General features: G+C 44.3%; 1 protein-coding gene across 1 annotated transcript in view; it reads right to left on the bottom strand.

The window, feature by feature from the left end:
• Positions 1-19,263, bottom strand: part of TRPC4 (transient receptor potential cation channel subfamily C member 4) — a 107,128-nt gene extending 87,865 nt beyond the window's left edge. The window contains exon 1 of the mRNA XM_075706128.1: positions 18,886-19,263. Within this exon, the coding sequence (XP_075562243.1) occupies positions 18,886-19,263 (378 nt within the window). The remainder of the gene's footprint in view (positions 1-18,885) is intronic.
• Positions 19,264-19,527: the final 264 nt, after the last annotated feature.

Here is a 19,527-nt window from a genome sequence, read left to right as displayed (position 1 = left end):
ATGGAGATGACAGTACAGGGCCACTAACTGTAGAAGGCAGAGATTTTGGACATTTTCTTTTTTTTTTTTTTATTTGTACACTGTTGTTATTTTGATTGTAAACTGGGGTGAGTGCTGTAAAGTGGGGCTCAATAAATATAAAAAGAAGGGAAAGTAAAGCAGCACTGAAAATGTGACCTCTTGAGTAGAAATCTGACTTTTCCACAGACCTCATTTTTGCATTAACCTTCTAAAGATTTTGATTTAGTTTAGATTTTCTAAAGATTTTGACTTACTTTAGGTTTTTAAATGTTTATTGCTAATCTGCACTCATCTTCTTGTGGTAGAAAAGTGCTTTTGTTTGCATCATGAGCTGAAAACAAGTGTGAAAAAGTAAGCAAATAATGACCTAAAACCACTTAATAATTCCAAATCTGTAACACTTAAAGTTTAGGTAGAAGGTTTTTTCCCCAATTGTCTTTGAACAAAATCTGTATTTATCATCATCAATGTTTTCTGAATTTCTGTAAACTGCTAAAATGGAGGATTAGTTTCACAGCTGGTGTAAGTCATCAGCAATAACACTACCTGCCAGGCACCTATCCATAAGGATCCTCCTAGTCAATTTTTTTTTTATGTTGCAAATAAAAAATGGCTCATCATTTTGTACAGGTCAAGAAACTATCACGTTCCCCCGTATTTTGGCATGCTTCTTTTGCCACTGCTTCAACTTTGGAATATAATGATTCAGCATTTGTTACAAGGTGATGGGTACATACTGTAGAATACATTGCCTACCTCAATATTGAAATTGCTAGCACCTCTATTTATGGCACCAGCATACCAGCTTCTGGAGGCTTTCTTTAGTAATTGTCACAGGTTTTTCTACACAGCCACCCACCTTACCTCTGATGCATATAAACACAGACAATTTGGGTTTATTGCCAAGACATAATGACACGTGCAGCTTTTTTGAATTTGAAAACAGTCACCATCCCTCTAAAACATCAAAGAACAATACTTTTGTAAATCCGTATCTATCTTGTATGCAATTAGTCATCTCCACCTTTATGGTACACCTCTCCTTAAAAGCTACATGTTGTTTTCATGTGCCCAAATGATCATATGAAAGACTGAACATGTGGATAGACTACTATATCTATTTCATCAATAAACTGAAATATCCCCCACACAGCCTTTGCATTCATCTCTGTCTATCAATATTTTAAAACCTGTCAGAAAATTCTAATTTATCAGATGCCCCTGGGAAATACTCAACTACCCACTCAGGCAGCTAGGAGTGGGAAGAACTAGAGCACAGGCCTTATGAGGAGCGGCTGAGGGAACTGGGGTTGTTTAGTCTGGAGAAGAGGAGGCTGAGGGGAGACCTTATCGCTCTCTACAGCTACCTGAAAGGAGGTTGTAGTGAGGTGGGTGTTGGTCTCTTCTCCCAGGTAGCTAGCGATAGGACGAGAGGAAATGGGCTCAAGCTGCGCCAGGGGAGGTTTAGGTTGGAAATTAGGAAAAATTTCTTTACGGAAAGGGTGGTCAAGCATTGGAACAGGCTGCCCAGAGAGGTGGTGGAGTCACCATCCCTGTAAGTGTTCAAAAAATGGGTAGATGTGGCACTTGGGGACATGGTTTAGTCTAGTCTACCCTTGATTGGTTTAGTGTGGACTTGGTAGTGTAGGTTAATGGTTGGACTGGATGATCTTAAAGGTCTTTTCCAACCTAAACGATTCTATGATTCTAACTAACTTTGTGCCCTCACATTCCACTTTAAGACTGTGTACTTCAAAGCTCCATCACTTTGCATTGCCTCCTTCATACTCATTGCTAGCTAGACTGTCATTAATCAGAACATTCAAAAAAGGCACTTAGTTCATGAACTTCTGTGGGAGATATTTTCAAAACAAAAATGATACTTTAATCTCAACAGGCAAAGACCATTACACAAATGATTATGATTGATATTTTCCAAAGTTACTGGAGAAAGAGTTTTAGATAAGAAAAACTACAAGGCATCATGCAGTGCTCATAAATTCTTTCTCTTTCTTTCTGCACCTGCTTCACCAATGTAAGTCCCAGTTCTGTAACTAGGTGAAAATTCAAAATAACATCTTAAAACAACAGGTCCAACCACTTCATAGTTAAGTCCATTGCAGGTGTGCTGGGCCTACAGCCTGTGTATATTCCCCTGGTCCTCTTCATGATGACCTACACTGTTACCAGGAGGAAGTACAACAGTGACATAGCAGCTTCCCCATGAATACTCTTGGGTTGTGGGGTAAGGCAGGATGGGGAAAATGATATCGTCCCATGAGGCTTGGAAGGAAAATAATGGACCGAAGCTGACTGAATGCTCTGCACGTACTGAGGAGCCTGACTGACAGTGAAGTTGGGCTACGAGCGCAGCTCCAGAGAAGAGCACTGCCTTCATCTCAGGACCCTGGGACTCCTCAAAGGGTGATTTCAGGAAGTACAAAGATACTAAGAGAAATGAAAAGGTGATGAAGTCACATGTGAGGAATTTCCTAGGAGATAGGAGCTCTGTCAGAAGTGCAGAATCTAGGCTGCCAGCATCTCAGGAATGGAAAATGACTCTTTAGGCTCTGTGCTGCTTTCATGCTGTTTCCTGACTTTTCACTGTTAGACTTTTTATCTATTTCTGGGAATGCTGCTGGACTGAAGGTACTTTGCCTGCAAAACTGTCTAGCCTTGCTGTCTGTGCCCCTTCACAGCTAATTTAGGTGAGTGCCTGAACATCCATGTAGCAGCCTGCCCCAGTGGCCTAGAAACTATGCTGTGCAACATTCTTGACACATCCTCACACAGGACCATTCCCTCCTCCTGGCTGTTCTCCCACATCCTTTCATTCTCTCCAAAACTACATGGCAACACTGCTAAAAAAAATCAGATACTGAGACACATTTTGGCATAAGATCAGTCATTGTTTATTCTGATGAGAACTGCATGCAATAATAGATTCAAGTGAAAGACAACTTGTATTGTCAACACTTCCTCTTCTGCCTTCCCCCACTCCAAATAATTATCAATCAGCTAAATGTATCAAGATTTATAAAATATACCTTTAGCTTGTGACAGCAAAATAATGCCCCCTCTCTCCCCACCTCCCCAAAGACACAAGATAGCAAGCTTTCCTACTGATCCACTTGCATAACTTTTCCTGTGCAAGAGTTTGCAGTAGCTGCTAATACACTGAGAAGCACGTAAATGCCAGAGCAAGCTCTGAGGTGCTGGTCTGCCTATCATCCAGATCAGGGGGCTGGCCAGACCTCCCTGTAGCTTTCTGCTAGTTCTTTCAACACCCAGATGTGGGATGATGTACTTGTGCCTCCCTGGGAGAAGATGCTGCCACCACATGACCTGGGACCTGGGAACTCCAAAATGTCTTGGATCCTCTTGTTCACACATGGCTAAAATGTCCATGGCAAGCACTATGCATGTGACACACAGCAGCATTAGGATTTGTCTGGGTGGGTTAGATTCCTGGATTCACATCTGGTGTGCAAAGTATCAGAGCTGCCATCCTCTTACATACCACTTCTAACCTCACCCATCTCTTCCAGATGTCATTTTCCTTATAACATAAAAGCATATAATCACAGCTTGCTTTTCATTACATTATTATGATAATATTTTATTTCATTTCAATTATGAAACTCTTCTCATCTCAACCCACAAGTTTTCTTATTTTTGTTCTTTAGATTCTCTCCCCCATCCCACTGGGGCAGGGGGAGTGAGAGAGTGGCTGTGTGGTGCTTGGCTGCTGACTGGGGCTAAACCATGACAGTCCTTTTTGGCACCCAATGTGGGGTTCAAGGGGTTTGGGATAATAACAGATTAACCAGAGCTAATTAAGGCATTTATATCTGTTAACAGTTGCAGGTCATGATATTGATTCATCTGTTCTCAATATTAGTTTATCTGATCTGCACCATGATCTTTTTTTTGCTGTACATGTTAAAGATCAGTGTTGGTTTTTGCAGTTTGCTGTGCTCTGCAGTGATTAGTGATGTTTTACCTGGGAGATTTGTTTTTAAAACACTGGCCTGGAGTTGTATCTGGTATTTGAGCTTTGTACTGAAGCCATTACTGTACTTTGGGTACCACTTCATGGAGACAATTAGCAATTATACTTCTTTGTCTACAGAATGGCACCTTCGTTAACTTCTATGATGTTTCCTCCTTCATTACCATAACTTTTCAGTATCTTGAACAGCCTTGGATAGTTAAGATACTTCTATTGGTATTTCTTGTGAATATTGTTTTGGTTTTGTCTAAGATTAATGAGCAATTTAAGAATATCATCCAGACATCTGCCCCAAGGATGGATAGTTATGAGTGGGAGGGTGTGTGGGTAGCATAGGCAAATGCCTAGGACAGTGGCACCTCCAGTGTTCTGGAACTTCACCCCTCAACAAGTGCAGAATCCTGAAAAACTAGTAGAGTATTTGGAAAAAAGTATGTTGTTACCCTGGTAATTCTGAGAAGATGCAAATCACTGCAACATGCTGGGGCCTGACCAATGCCTACCGAGCCCTGTTCAACACTATTCACTTCCTTCAAGGTGAAAAGAAGGTCTCTGGATCTGACAACAAAATGACAGGCACTGTGGCTACTCCAACCCCCATGACAGGCACTGTGGCTACTCCAACCCAGCTGAATCAGGGAACCAATCCATGCCAGTATCAGTCACCCCTGTATACAAGAAAAAATCTTGGAAACAAAAGATGATGAAAAAGCAGGGACATCATGAGGAGAGAAGGAGGAAGAAAAAGAACTCATAAATGAGACGGAAACCACCTGATCCCTATCCCTGAGTGAGCTGCGAGACATGCAAAAAGATTTCGGTTGTCATCCAGGCAAGCACATTGTCACCTGGCTGCTCTGATGCTGGGATAATGGGGCCAGTAGCCTGGAATTAGAGGGAAAGGAAGACAAACAGCTGGGATCCCTTTCTAGGGAAGAGGGCATTGACAAAGCGATTGGAAAAGGGGCACAAGTCCTTAGCCTCTGGAGGCGACTACTGTCAGGCGTGAAGGAAAGGTATCCCTTCAAGGAAGACGTTATATGTCACCCAGGCAAATGGACCACCATGGAGAGAGGTATCCAGTACCTGAGGGAATTATCAGTGGAAGTGATTTATAGTGACTTGAACAACGAACAGTTATCCAAGGATCCAGATGAAGTCAGCTGCACACGATCCATGTGACCAGCGGGGTTAGCTCAGTTGGTTAGAGCGTGGTGCTAATAACACCAAGTTCACAGGTTCAATCCTAGCTCACTGCGCGGGGGTTGGGCTCGATGATCTCTCAAGGTCCCTTCCAACCCAAAGCATTCTATGATTCTATGATTCTATGTGGTGGAAGTTGGTATGAAGTGCACCAGCGTCGTATGCCAACTCGGCAATACTGACCTAGAAAGATGAAGAGGCACCAACGGTGGATAAAACAGCTAGCCAGCTCTGGGAATATGAATCATAGAATCATAGAATCATAGAATCATCTAGGTTGGAAAAGACCTTTAAGATCATCCAGTCCAACCATTAACCTACACTACCAAGCCCACTCTAGACTAATCAAGGGTAGGCCAGACTAAACCATATCCCGAAGTGCCACATCTACCCGTTTTTTAAACGCCTCCATGGATGGTGACTCCACCACCTCTCTGGGCAGCCTGTTCCAATGCCTGACCACCCTTTCCGTAAAGAAATTTTTCCTAATTTCCAGTCTAAACCTCCCCTGGCGCAGCTTAAGCCCATTTCCTCTTGTCCTATCGCTAGCTACTTGGGAGAAGAGACCAACACCCACCTCACTACAACCTCCTTTCAGGTAGTTGTAGAGAGGGATAAGGTCTCCCCTCAGCCTCCTCTTTTCCAGGCTAAACAACCCCAGTTCCCTCAGCCGCTCCTCATAAGACTTGTTCTCCAGACCCTTCACCAGCTTCGTTGCCCGCCTCTGAACACGCTCCAGCACCTCAATGTCTTTCTTGTAGTGAGGGGCCCAAAACTGGACACAGTATTCCAGGTGCGGCCTCACCAGCGCCGAGTACAGGGGGACAATCACCTCCCTGCTCCTGCTGGCCACAGCATTCCTGACCCAAGCCAGGATGCTGTTGGCCTTCTTGGCCACCTGGGCACACTGCTGGCTCATGTTCAGCCGGCTATCTACTAACACCCCCAGGTCCTTTTTGTCCAGGCAGCTTTCCAGCCACTCCTCCCCAAGCCCGTAGCGTTGCATGGGGTTGTTGTGCCCGAAGTGCAGGACCCGGCACTTGGCCTTGTTGAACCTCATACAGTTGGCCACGGCCCATCGATCCAGCCTGTCCAGGTCCCTCTGCAGGGCCATCCTACCCTCCAGCAGATCGACACTCCCACCCAATTTGGTGTCGTCTGCAAACTTACTGAGGGTGCACTCGATCCCCTCATCCAGATCATTGATAAAGATATTGAACAAGACTGGCCCTAAAACAGAGCCCTGGGGAACACCGCTCATGACCGGCCGCCAACTGGACTTAACACCATTTATCACTACTCTCTGGGCTTGGCCACCCAACCAGTTCTTTACCCAGCAAAGAGTATGCCTGTCTAAGCCGTGAGCTGCCAGCTTCCCGAGGAGGATATTATGCGAGACGGTGTCAAAAGCTTTGCTAAAGTCGAGGTAGATGACATCCACAGCCTTTCCATCATCTACCAGGCAGGTCACCAGGTCATAGAAGGAGATCAGGTTGGTCAAGCAGGACCTGCCTTTTGTGAACCCATGCTGGCTGGGCCTGATCCCCTGGTTGACCTGTACTTGCCTGTGGAGTTCGCTCAAGATGAACCTCTCCATAATCTTCCCCGGCACCGAGGTCAGGCTGACAGGCCTGTAGTTCCCCGGGTCCTCCTTCCGGCCCTTCTTGTAGATGGGCGTCACATTGGCAAGCCTCCAGTCATCAGGGACCTCCCCTGTTAACCAGGACTGTTGATAGATGATGGAAAGTGGCTTGGCAAGCTCCTCTGCCAGCTCCCTCAGTACTCTTGGGTGGATCCCATCCGGCCCCATAGACTTGTGAGCGTCCAGGTGGCATAGCAGGTCATTAACTGCTTCCTCCTGGACTATGAGGGCTCCATTCTGGTCCCTATCCCTATCCTTTTGCTCAAGGGCCTGAGTACCCTGGGGATGACCGGTCTGGCTGTTGAACACAGAGGCAAAGAAGGCGTTAAGTTCCTCAGCCTTTTCCTTGTCCTCGGTGACAATGTTCCCCCCCACATCCAGCAAAGAATGGAGATCCTCCTTGGCTCTCCTTTTATTGCTGATGTACTTATAAAAGCATTTTTTATTGTCTTTTACAGCACTGGCCAGATTGAGTTCTAGCTGGGCTTTTGCCTTTCTAATTTCCTCCCTGCAGGACCTAACAAGATCCCTGTACTCCTCCTGAGCTGCCCGCCCCTTCTGCCAAAGGCGGTAGACTCTCCTTTTTTCCCTGAGTCCCCGCAAAAGCTCCCTATTCAGCCAGGCCGGTCGATTTCCCCTCCGGTTGGTCTTACGACACACGGGGACAGCCCGCTCCTGCGCCCTTAAGACTTCCTTCTTGAAGAGGGCCCAGCCTTCCTGGACCCCTTTGCCCTTCAGGACCGCCTCCCAAGGGACTTTCCCAACCAGGGTCCTGAAGAGGGCAAAGTCTGCCCTCCGGAAGTCCATGGTAATAGTTTTGGTGCCCCTCCGCTTAGCATCACCCAAAATTGAGAACTTTATCATGTCGTGGTCGCTAAGCCCGAGACGGCCTCCGACCTCGACATTTCCCACAAGCCCTTCTCTGTTGGTAAACAGCAGGTCAAGCGGGGCACCTCCCCTGGTAGGCTCGCTTACCAGCTGCATTAGAAAGTTATCCCCCACATGCTCTAGGAACTTCCAAGACTGCTGCCTCTCTGCTGTGTGGTATTTCCAGCAGATGTCTGGCAAGTTGAAGTCCCCCATGAGAACAAGGGCTAGCGATTGCGACACTTCTGCCAGCCGCTTATAGAACGCCTCATCTACCTCTACCTCCTGGTTGGGTGGTCTATAGCAGACTCCCAACAGGACATCCGCCTTTCCAGCCTTCCCCCTCATCCTTACCCATAAGCATTCCACCTTGTCATCACCACTGTCAAGCTCTATGCAGTCGAAACACTCCCTAACATACAGAGCCACCCCACCGCCTTTCCTACCCTGCCTATCCCTTCTGAAGAGCTTATAGCCCTCCAGTGCAGCACTCCAGTCATGAGAGTCGTCCCACCACGTTTCCGTGATGGCGACTATGTCATAGCCATCCTGCTGCACAAGGGCCTCCAGCTCCTCCTGTTTGTTGCCCATGCTACGTGCATTGCTGTACATGCACTTAAGCTGGGCTGTCGATTTTGCCCCCAAAAGAAAGTCTCTCTTCCTCCCTTGTCTTGGCTGTGGAGAAACTGTCCAGGGAGGTCCAGCAGCTCAAAGAGGATAGGTCCTACTCCCTACCTGTACAGAGCAGTACCTCAGCTGTTAGGAGTAAGTGTCCCTCTGCCCAAGAGAGCGGGTACAGTGGGTACATACCACAGGCCACCCGTTGGTTTTACCTGTGTGACCACAGAGAGGACATGAGGAAGTGGGATGGAAAATCTACCTTGACCCTAGAGGCACGGGTACATGAGTTGCAAGGAAAAACAAGCACACAAGAGAGTTCTTCCAGGAAAATTGCTGCTCCAGTTTCCAGGGGCCAATTCTCCAGACAGAGTAGAAGGGCTGATCTTACCCCTGATCTCAACAAAGGGACTTCTGATTCTTATTTACAAGAAGTGAGTAATGAATACTATGACCAGGACTAGAGAGGCCCTGCCTCCAGCCAGGTGGAGGAAAGGGACAGTTGGGTTTACTGGACTGTGTGGATTCAATGGCTTGGCACATCAGACCCACAGGAGTATAAGGCTCTAGTAGACACCAATGCATAGTGTACCCAAATGCTGTCAAGCTATACAGGGGCAGAACCCTGGAGTGACAGGGGGATCCCAACAGCTAACTGTATTGGAGGCCAAAGTGAGCCTAACTGGGAATGAGTGGCAGAAGCACCCTATTGTGACTGGCCCAGATTCTGTGTACATCCTTGGCACAGACTGCATCAGGAGAGGATATTTCTAGGACCCGAAAGGGTACTGGTGGGCTTTTGGTATAGCTGCCTTGGAGACAGAGGAAATTAAAGAGTTGTCCACCTTTCCAGGTCTTTCAGAGGACCCTTCTGTTGTCGGGTTGCTGAGGGTTGAAGAACAACAGGTGCCAATCACTACCTCAACAGTGCACCAGCGGCAATATCGCACCAGCTGAGACTCCCCAATTCCCATCCATAAGCTGATTCATCAACTGGAGAGCCAAGGAGTGATCAGGAAGACTCGCTCACCCTTTAACAGTCCTATATGGCCAGTGCAAAAGTCTAATGGAGAATGGGGACTAACAGTAGACTATCATGGCCTGAATGAAGTTATGCCATCACTGAGTGCTGCCATGCCAGACATGCTAAAACTTCAATATGAACTGTAATCAAAAGCAGCCAAATGGTATGCCACAACTGATATCGCTAATGCATTCTTCTCAATCCCTTTGGCAGTAGAGTGCAGGCCACAATTTGCTTTCACTTGGAGGGGTGTTCAGTACAACTGGAATCGACTGCCTCAGGGGTGGAAACACAGCCCCACCATTTTCCATGGACTGATCCAGATGGCACTGGAACAGGGTGAAGCTCCAGAACATGTGCAATATATTGATGACATCATCATGTGGGGCAATACAGCAGAAGTTGTTTTTGAGAAAGGGAAGAAAATAGTCCAAATCCTTCTGAAGGCTGGTTTTGCCATAAAACAGAGTAAGGTCAAGGGACCTGCACAGGAGGTCCAGTTCTTAGGAGTAAAATGACAAGATGGATGTCATCAAATCTCAATGGATGTGATCAACAAAATAACAAGTATGTCTCCACCAACTAGTAAAAAGGAAACACAAGCTTTTCTTAGGAGCTGTGGGTTTCTGGAGAATGCGTATTCCAAATTACAGTCTGATTGTAAGCCCTCTTTACCAGGTGACTCGGAAGAAGAATGATTTCAAATGGGGCCCCGAGCAACAACAAGCCTTTGAACAAATTAAACAGGAGATAGTTCATGCTGCAACCCTTGGGCCAGTCCAGGCAAAACAAGATGCAAAAAATGTGCTCTATACCGCAGCTGGAGAGAATGGCCTTACCTGGAGCCTGTGGCAGAAAATACCAGGGGAGACTCGAGGTTGACCCCTAGGGTTTTGGAGTCATGGATACAGAGGATCCGAGGCCCCCTATACTCCAACTGAAAAAGAGATATTGGCAGCATGTGAAGGGGTTTGAGCTGCTTCAGAAGTGGTTGGTACTGAATCACAGCTCTTCTTGGCACCCTGACTGCCAGTGCTGGGCTGGATGTTCAAAGGGAGGGTCTCCTCTACACATCATACAACTGATGCTACGTGGAGTAAGAGGGTTGCACTGATCACACAACAGGCTCGAATAGGAAACCCCAGTCACCCAGGAATCTTTGAAGTAATCATGGACTGGACAGAAGGCAAAGATTTTGGAATATCGTCAGAGGAGGAGGTGGCACGTGCTGAAGAGGCCCGACATTATAATAAACTATCAGAAAATGACAAACAATATGCTCTGTTCACTGATGGATCCTGTTACATTGTAGCAAAGCATCAGAGATGGAAAGCTGCTGTATGGAGTCCAATATGACAAGTCGCAGAAACTGCTGAAGGAGGAGGTGAATTGAGCCAGTTTGCAGAAGTAAAGGCCATCCAGCTAGCTTTAGATATTACTGACTGAGAAAAGTGGCCAGTCCTTTATCTCTGTACTGACTCATGGATCATGGCAAATGCCTGTGGGGGTGGTTGCAGCAATGGAAGCAAAGCAACTGGCAGTGCAGAGGCAAACCCATCTGGGCTGCCACATTGTGGCAAGATATTGCTGCCCGGGTAGAAAACGTGGTTGTAAAAGTACATCACATAGGTGTTACGTACCCAAGGGTTGGGCCACTGAAGAACATCAGAACAACCAGCAGGTGGGTCAGGCTGCTAAGACTGAAGTGGTTCAGATGGATCTGGACTGGCAACATAAGGATGAATTATTTATAGCTCAGTAGGCCCATGATACCTCAGGCCATCAAGGAAGAGATGCAACATATAGATGGGCTCATGATTGAGGGGTGGACTTGACCATGGACACTATTGTACAGGTTATCCATGAATGTGAATTATGTGCTACAATCAAACAAGCCAAGCGGTTAAAGCCTCCCTGGTATGGAGGACGATGGCTGAAATGTAAATATGGAGAGGCCTGGCAGATTGATTATATCACACTCCCACAAACCCGCCAAGGCAAGCGCCATGTGCTTACAATAGTGGAAGCAACCACCTGATGACTGGAAACACATCCCATGCCCCATGCCACTGCCTGGAACACTATCCTGTGCCTTGAAAAACAAGTGCACCCCAGAAAGAATTGATTCAGACAATGGGACTAATTTCCAAAACAATCTCATAGACACCTGGGCCAAAAAGCATGGCATTGAGTGGGTATATCACATCCCCTATCATGCACCAGCCTCTGGGAAAATTGAATGCTACAATGGACTGTTAAAGACTACCCTGAGAGCAATGGGTGATGGGACATTTAAACATTGGGATACACATTTAGCAAAGGCCACCTGATTAGTCAACACTAGGGGATCTGCCAGTCAAGCTGGCCCTGCCCAGTCAACACTTTTACAGACTGTAGAAGGGGATAAAGTCCCTGTAGTGCACTTAAAAAATATGCTGGGGAAGACAGTCTGGGTTACTTCCCCCTCTGGCAAAGGCAAACCCATTTGTGGGATTGCTTTTGCTCAACGACCTGGGTGCACTTAGTGGGTAATGCGGAAGGATGGGGAAGTGATGGGTGTTTGATTTTAGGTGAAAATAGCCAATGAACCGAACTGTATGGTGTTAATTGCTATATAATACTGTATGGCACCTCTTTTATGGTTGTTATGTGCCATATCAATGGTATTACGGTAAGAATTGTCCAGATCAATGAAGAATGAACTTTGATGAAACCAAGCAAAGTGCAGCGGTGATGGAACCAGAACTGGCTTCAGCATGCAACAATCCAAAACCACACACCACTTCTCCTGCCCTGAAAGACTGTTATGACAGATGGAGCCTGAAGTCATGGACTAAATGAACCCAATGGACATTTTAGAGGCATGGCCCATAGAGTAAGGGAATGATATCTGTGTGTATACATCAAAAGACAGGGAAAGTGGTGGTGATTAATTGGAATGTATTGGAAAGGGTAGGACCTGGGCATGACGTAGATGGTACAGAATAGGGCTGGATACTGTCCTGGTTTGGGCTGTTTTCTTTTTTTCCTAGCAGCTGGTATAATGGTGTGGTTTGGATTTAGGATGAGAATAATGCTGATAACACACTGATGTTTTAGTTGTTGCTGAGTAGTTCTTACACTAGTCAAGGACTTTTCATCTTCCCATGCTCTGCCGGGTGCACAAGAAACTAGGAGGAGACACAGCTGAGAGCTGATACAAACTGGCCAAAGGGATATTCCATACTATATGATATCATGCTCAGTATATAATCTGGGGAGAGTTGGCTGGGGGGCAGTGATCGCTACTCAGGGCTGGACGTTGGTTGGTGGGTGGTGAGAGGTTGCATCACTTGTTTTTCCCGGGTTTTGTTCTTCTCTCTCTCATTGTTTTCCTTTTCATTTTTTTCAATTATTAAACTCTTATCTCAACCCATGATTTTTTTTCTTTTGCTCTTTCAATTCTCTTCCTCATCCCACCATGGGGGGGGAAGGGTCACCGAGCAGCTGTGTGGTGCTTGGTTGCCAACTGGGGCTAAACCACGACACCATCTTAACGTCATAGCTTCATAGAATGATTTGGGTTGGAAGGGACCTTTAAAAGTCATCTAGTCCATCCTCATCTTAACTAAGTTCTAGTCCTGAAAAGGCAGTAAAAATTCATGAAGGTGCTGAGATGCTAAATCAAGTATCATTATCTTCTACCACTTCCTAACCACGTTAGACTCTTTTACCCTGTCTCTGGTACCCAGACTCTTCAACAAGGAATATGCTGCATGTCCTTTTGTCCTTTCAGAAATATCTGTCTGTACCTTTTACTTTTAGGATGTTTGGGTTTTGTCTGTTCTAATAAATACTTTTTTTCCCAATATTTAGCCAACATGTTGAACTTATCCTTTCTTGGGCCTTTGAGACACTGCCGGGAAAATGCATGAAAACCAATGAAATAAAACTGTCTATCCCATGGACTTTTATTTTTAGAGGCCAACAATGTCTGAAGTCCACATTGAAGAAGCTGAGGCCTGGCTTTCTGGTTTGACTTTGACTGGCAGGGACTGTGACTGAGTCTGTGGGGGTGAGCAACAGCAGTAACAGAGGTTGCAAGTATGAGATGGAGAAATTCAACATGTATAACATTTCTTAGCACAACACGTAGAAGACAGGGATTTTTCATAAAGTAGTTTATGATGTGACCTTACTGGTTGCCCCAGGAGGGAGAACAAGCTACGAAAGGTGCAGAAGGTGGGTATAGTCTCTTCTCAGCTTCCTAGTCCCAGACTTGTGCCAGCAATTTCTTCTTTTCTCTGCATGTGGTGTGACAGCACAGCAAGCAAAAAGAAAAAGGAGTCAAGCAGATCCCAAAGACCTTTTGTCTCCCCTACAGGAAATGAAATGCACATTTCACAGCAGTCTTGCAGAGGTGGAGTTAACTGAAACAATTCTTACAAAGGTTTTCTAAGCCATGGCATCAGAAAGTATGCACTGACTCTTATTCATTGACTGTTGACCTAATGTTGACCAAACAAGAGATGAGAAAAATTTAGGTATCATGTACCTTGCTGGGATGCCCTGGAAATGCAGAGGTGGTGTACAAGGAACTGATGTACTACAGGCAGAAAGATCTTCCCGTTAATAGAGAAACCTGCCTGGACACTGGACAGGGGACAGGGACAGAAGTCTCACTGAGGACACGAGCACCTCTGGAGAAGACAGTGTAAGGGTGACATTTGATCTGTGCATCCAAAGCACGCATAGACTGAGTAATCTGCTATATAGGAGATTTAGCTCCCAAACTGCCTTGATGGCTACTAACTTTTCGGTTCCAAACTGACTGGAGGAAAGCTGCAGGGGCTGGAGTCTGCCAGCTTGCACCTTCTTACCATAACCCTCCCTCTGTGCCCAGCAGCATTTTCATATTAATTGACTTCCACACCGCAGATGTGGTGAACCAGGGACGTATCACTGTGATCACATCCCTCCCTGTTCTAAAGTTCTCCTCCTCTAGCAATTCCTTTATGTTTGCAAATGCCAGTCTGGCATTAGCATGGTATTTTTTTTCAGACATCTGCAGAAAGCTGTCCCTAGGGTGTCCACCTATAAAAATACCCACAGCATCACAAGATTGACATCTAACAGCAAACAGGGAGGCATAAAAGCACTACCATGTGCTTTTGCTAGCCAGGCAATGCCTGTAAACATTGCAGTCAGGATCCCATGCCCCAAATCTAGACTGTCGGCTAATACAATGCTATGCAGATTCAAGTTTAATAACAGAGACTTCAGCTTCACTTACATGCTTTGTAGCACCCTTAGAAGACAGCTACACCTCTGCTTCAGTCTTCCCTAAATATACATGCATATCTAGGCAGTCAACCACCCAGCTAGAGATCGATGCCTGGGTTCCTCAAGTAGTAGAGCATGCTGTGATTTAGACAAAGGTATTCTAATTTTTTTATGCTACCTAACCCCCATCCCATCTGTGGATTCTGCATGCAATTTAACAAGATAAAAATGTTTTATGCAGATACTAAATTTTAAAGAACAGCTTTTTTCCCCTCTTAATTTGGCATTCAACTATCCACCAGGGTAAGCAACAAGTGACTTGGCAGATAATTCAGGACATATGGCTTTGAAGAACTGGTAATTTAAAAGTACTTGGACAAGTTTCCTCAACTTGTTCACCTTAATTTGTGTTAATTCTTTTTACATGTGCTCTAGCAGCTGGTCCAGCTAAAAAAGTGTAGAAAATATAATGCAAGTGACAAAATAACCTTTTCCCAAGTTGTATTAATGCGTACCACAAAAACCTCACTCACAAGCTGAGTAAGAGAAGGAGTCAAATACAATTCAAAGCTGTTAAACATACATTCCTCATCTGTAGTCACCAGGTGGCACCAGATGTATCCATATACTGATAATCAGCTTAAAACAACTCTGAGACAGAGTCTGAAAATAAATCACCATCTAAAAATATGGAAAAAGTTTACAAATAAAAAGTAATCAAAAAAAGTCAAGCTGTAATTTGAAATGGAGTTTCAAAAGGAACTTTTCTCCAGCGAAAAAAACATATCTTTCTGTCTAAAAACTGAAAATATACATTTTAGTATATAATTCTAAACATCCAGATTTCATACCTTTAGCTTATTGTAACGATTTTTCAGCCAGCAGGTACTTTTGATTATATTAAATATTCACAGTGGTATCTGCTTCATTGCAGCAAAATGCTTACTGCAAAAATGTAATCCACATTTACATTCACTTCAGCATGACTTGTTCCTAAAAATGAACCAATGTGATTATCTACATATACGACACCCATAGAAGCTTAAAGATTGTTGGGGTCTTCAGAGCAAACAATGGCATGCACGTGTAAATAATCAATTTCTTTAAAGGCCATTTTTTGCAAGCACTGGCTTACAAGCAGTGTTTGCATTTGCAATGGGCAAGCCTAGCTTTGTACAGATACAAAAGGAGATGTCTTTTCATGATTATTCTTCATGCTTTACAGTAATGGGAAGACACTCAGCAAGTACAGCTGTAAAAAGAGAATATAACTTAGCTTTTGTAAAACACTTTGCTACAGTAAATCTGGGAAGGGTGTTAACACTATTATCTCACAGGGAAACCAAGGAAGAGAAGGAGAATCAGCACTCTTCATACCAGCCAGCAGTGGAGTGTGGCACTGAAACAACGTGCTTAAGCTCCAGCCCAGAGAGCTAACCTCTAGTATGGAGTAAAGCAATTTGTGGCTAACTTAACACTGTAGTATGCAGCCAAAAGGTAAGCCTATCTTTCATCTGCTATAGCATGAAGCTCACCTAAAGCAAGTGTTACTGTTTGTGTTCAAGCGTTTCCATTGCAGTACCTGTGGCACATTCAAAAAAGTAGTGCTGAAAGTCTAAAGAACAGCCTGAAATTTAAGCACCTATTGTAAGGTAAATTTGTAGACTCTCTCTAGCTAGTCCAAAAAGTGGTTCATGCCGCCTTAAGACAAGTAATTGAGAAAGACAGCATGAGTTGCTCTCCAGGTATCTTAATTTTTCTCCATAGGTAAGGGGAGCTCAGGCAGCCAGATCAGAGATGAGACACAGCTTTGGATGACTACCATCAAGTGAGATGAACTCTGCTCTGCACATGGCAACTTCCACTATAGAGGCTGGAGAATGGAGACACACGTGGTTTAACTGGCTTGGCACAGGGCCGTACACTGAGCCTTCTGGGTCCTGGCACATTGCATAGAGAAATTCCAGTACATTGTATTCTCATCTGCACTATCAGTTGAAAAATAATGAAACAAGCCAAACGTAAAGTGAATCTAGTTTTCTTCCCTTTCTCTGACATAAATCTGTTCTCTTTATAAAGGAGCTCTGCTTTTACTGTCTAGAAGAGAAGGCAGACACACACGTTTGTAGAAAGACCTAATATATTTCTTTCTTTCCATAACAAAAAAAGCATAGAATTCATGTTATTTTATTAGCAACAATTATACTCTTTACCTATTGCCTGCAATTCTATCCATAGCAAGTACATTATACTGTAATTATATTGTATGCATTATCTGTGAAAGGGCTGTAATCATTTCAACATACTATTCATTGAAATACATTAATACAGTACCTATAATACATGAAAAATGAATTATATGGAAATACAATACAATATTACAACTATTTTTAAGGTTTTTCTTCCTGGAAGAGTCCTAGGAATATCAGAATTTATAGGCTATGTTATGTTGTCTCTGCTAGTTTCTTAAAATAAGGAGGATATGCAAGAGGCTAGCAACCTCCTAGAGATGTTTCAAGGCAGTGCAAGGGGAAGCAGAGTAGGTATCACATTTATCATGAATGAGACTATGTAATTATTTTTTTCCTTTGAGAGAAGACAGGGAGAAAGGGAGAGGAGTTTGTACCTTTTTAACTGTACTTGATAGGATGGACAACTACTGGAGACAGGGCTGAAGTTCTGATCAGTTGCATCATGTCTCCCAGTGTTGCCTTGCTGAGCTGCAAGATGGTGACCTCCACATGGAGGGGTTGAAACCTTCATTGACTTTAAAGGGAGTTTCATAATTAATTCAAATGGGCCACATCTTACCACTACTATTCTCTTTGGAATGGTCTGCATCTTTGATTAAGAATTTCCCACTAATATCTGCAGGAATAATGTTACCATGTCAGAATTCTCACAAGAAAAACCTAACTGTTTTATCAACTTCCAGATTTTCCTAAGTGAGTTTATTATGGATGCAAAGCTCTGACTTGAAGAAGTTTGACTTTTCTTACTGCACAGTCTTCCAAGAAGGGGGTTTTGTGAGTGATCAGTTAAATGTGAGACCAGTTTTGGCTTCATATAGAAAGCAGTTAATAATTCACTCAGCCATAAGTGGAAAACCTTGTTATTCAGGCTGGGGATAAGAAGGATGCAGGATGTTTTTACTTGTTATTATTGGAAGCTAGATCTCATGTGACTTAAATACATTGAACTGATAAGCCTTGTGGACCTGTGCAGATTCAATTGCATGACAGAAATTACCTTGACAAGCTTGAGAAGTACGTACCATATGAACCTCATGAAGTTCAACAAGGGCAAGTGAAAGGCCCTGCACCTGGGTTGGGGCAATCCTCAATATCAGTACAGACTGGGGGATGAAGGGATTGAGTGCAGCCCTGCGGAGAAGGACTTTGAGGATACTGGTGGATGAAAAATTGGAAATAAGCTAGCAATGTGTGCTTGTAGCTCAGAAAGCCAACCATATCTTGGGCTGCACAACAAGAAGCATGGCCAGCAGGTTGAGGGAGGTGATTCTCCCCCTCTACTCTGAGAAGGGTGAGGCCCCACCTGGAGTACTGCAGCCAGCTCTGGGGCCCCTAACATGGACATGTTGGAGTGAGTCCAGAGGAGGGCCACAAAGATAATCAGAGTGCTGGAACACCTCTCCTATGAAGAAAGGCTGAGAGAGTTGGGGTTGGTCAGCCTGGAGAAGAGAAGGCTCTGGGGAGACATTATGGCAGCCTCTCATTTTATAGACGGAGCTTATGAGAAAGACAGAGAGTTTTTTTACCAAGTAAAATGTCCTGTAATGACAGGGCAAGGGGTAACTATTTTAAACTGCAAGAGGGTAGGTTTAGATTGGACTGAAGGAAGAAATTTTTTGCAATGAGGATGGTGAGACACTAGAACAGATTGCCTGGAGAAGTTGTGGATGTCCCATCCCTGGAAGTGTTCAAGGTTAGGATGGATGGGGCTTTGTGCAACCTGGTCTAATGAAATATGTCCCTACCCATGACAGGGGGTCAGACTAGATTATCTTTAAAGGTCCTTCCAACCCAAACCATTCTATGATGTCTAAACACAAATGAATACAATGCATACAATATCAAAGTCATAGATTTTCTGATTTTAAATACTTGTGTGCAAGGATGACAGTTGGTCTTGTTTTTCTTTTTGCTTACTCCCTTTGTACAATTCTTCTCTTTTCATTAGAACAGACCACAAACCTAGAGAAAATCCTGCACATACCTGTTTCTCCCCACTGGGCCTCTTGTGGTTTAACAGCAGCTCCACGGCACCAACCACCTCCTTTCGTATGGCATGCAACAGAGCATCTCCCACATATACGTTAAAACTTAAGAGCAGCTCAATAAGCTCAAGGTTCTCATTTTCAATTGCAATAAGGAGTGCAGTTCTTCCCAGGGGATCAATGCAATTAATATTGATCTTGAAATAAATTTCTGCTTCCTCCAAAGCTTTCTTTACACTGGCATAATCTCCTTTCTCCACGGCATTCAGATAGGCTTTCTCTGAATGCGACAGTTCAGATTCTGCCCGTACAATACGAAGAGGGATACGATCTCTGTAGGGAGCATTGACACTTCTTTTGTAGTAGAACTGGGCCATATTTTATGCCATTCTAATACTTTGTCTCTGCAATATGAAAAGAAAGATTAAATCAATAACATATTTTGGGGGTACAATACACCAAATTAATATTTGCAATATATAAGTGTTCAAAACTCATACTAAAAATGGATGTTGAAACAAGTACAAATGGCCTCTACTGATAGAACTTGTAAGATCAACAGCAAAACGTGGAAACCATAGCATATAACCAAGTTGTTGCAACTTACCAAGTCAAAGCATATCTGTCAGCATGTCATTTGC

Source organism: Pelecanus crispus, chromosome 1 (genome assembly GCF_030463565.1).
Source record: "Pelecanus crispus isolate bPelCri1 chromosome 1, bPelCri1.pri, whole genome shotgun sequence".
Lineage (NCBI taxonomy): Eukaryota > Metazoa > Chordata > Aves > Pelecaniformes > Pelecanidae > Pelecanus > Pelecanus crispus.
The sequence above is the reverse complement of the archived record's forward strand: the minus strand, read 5'-3'. Positions and strand labels throughout refer to the sequence as shown.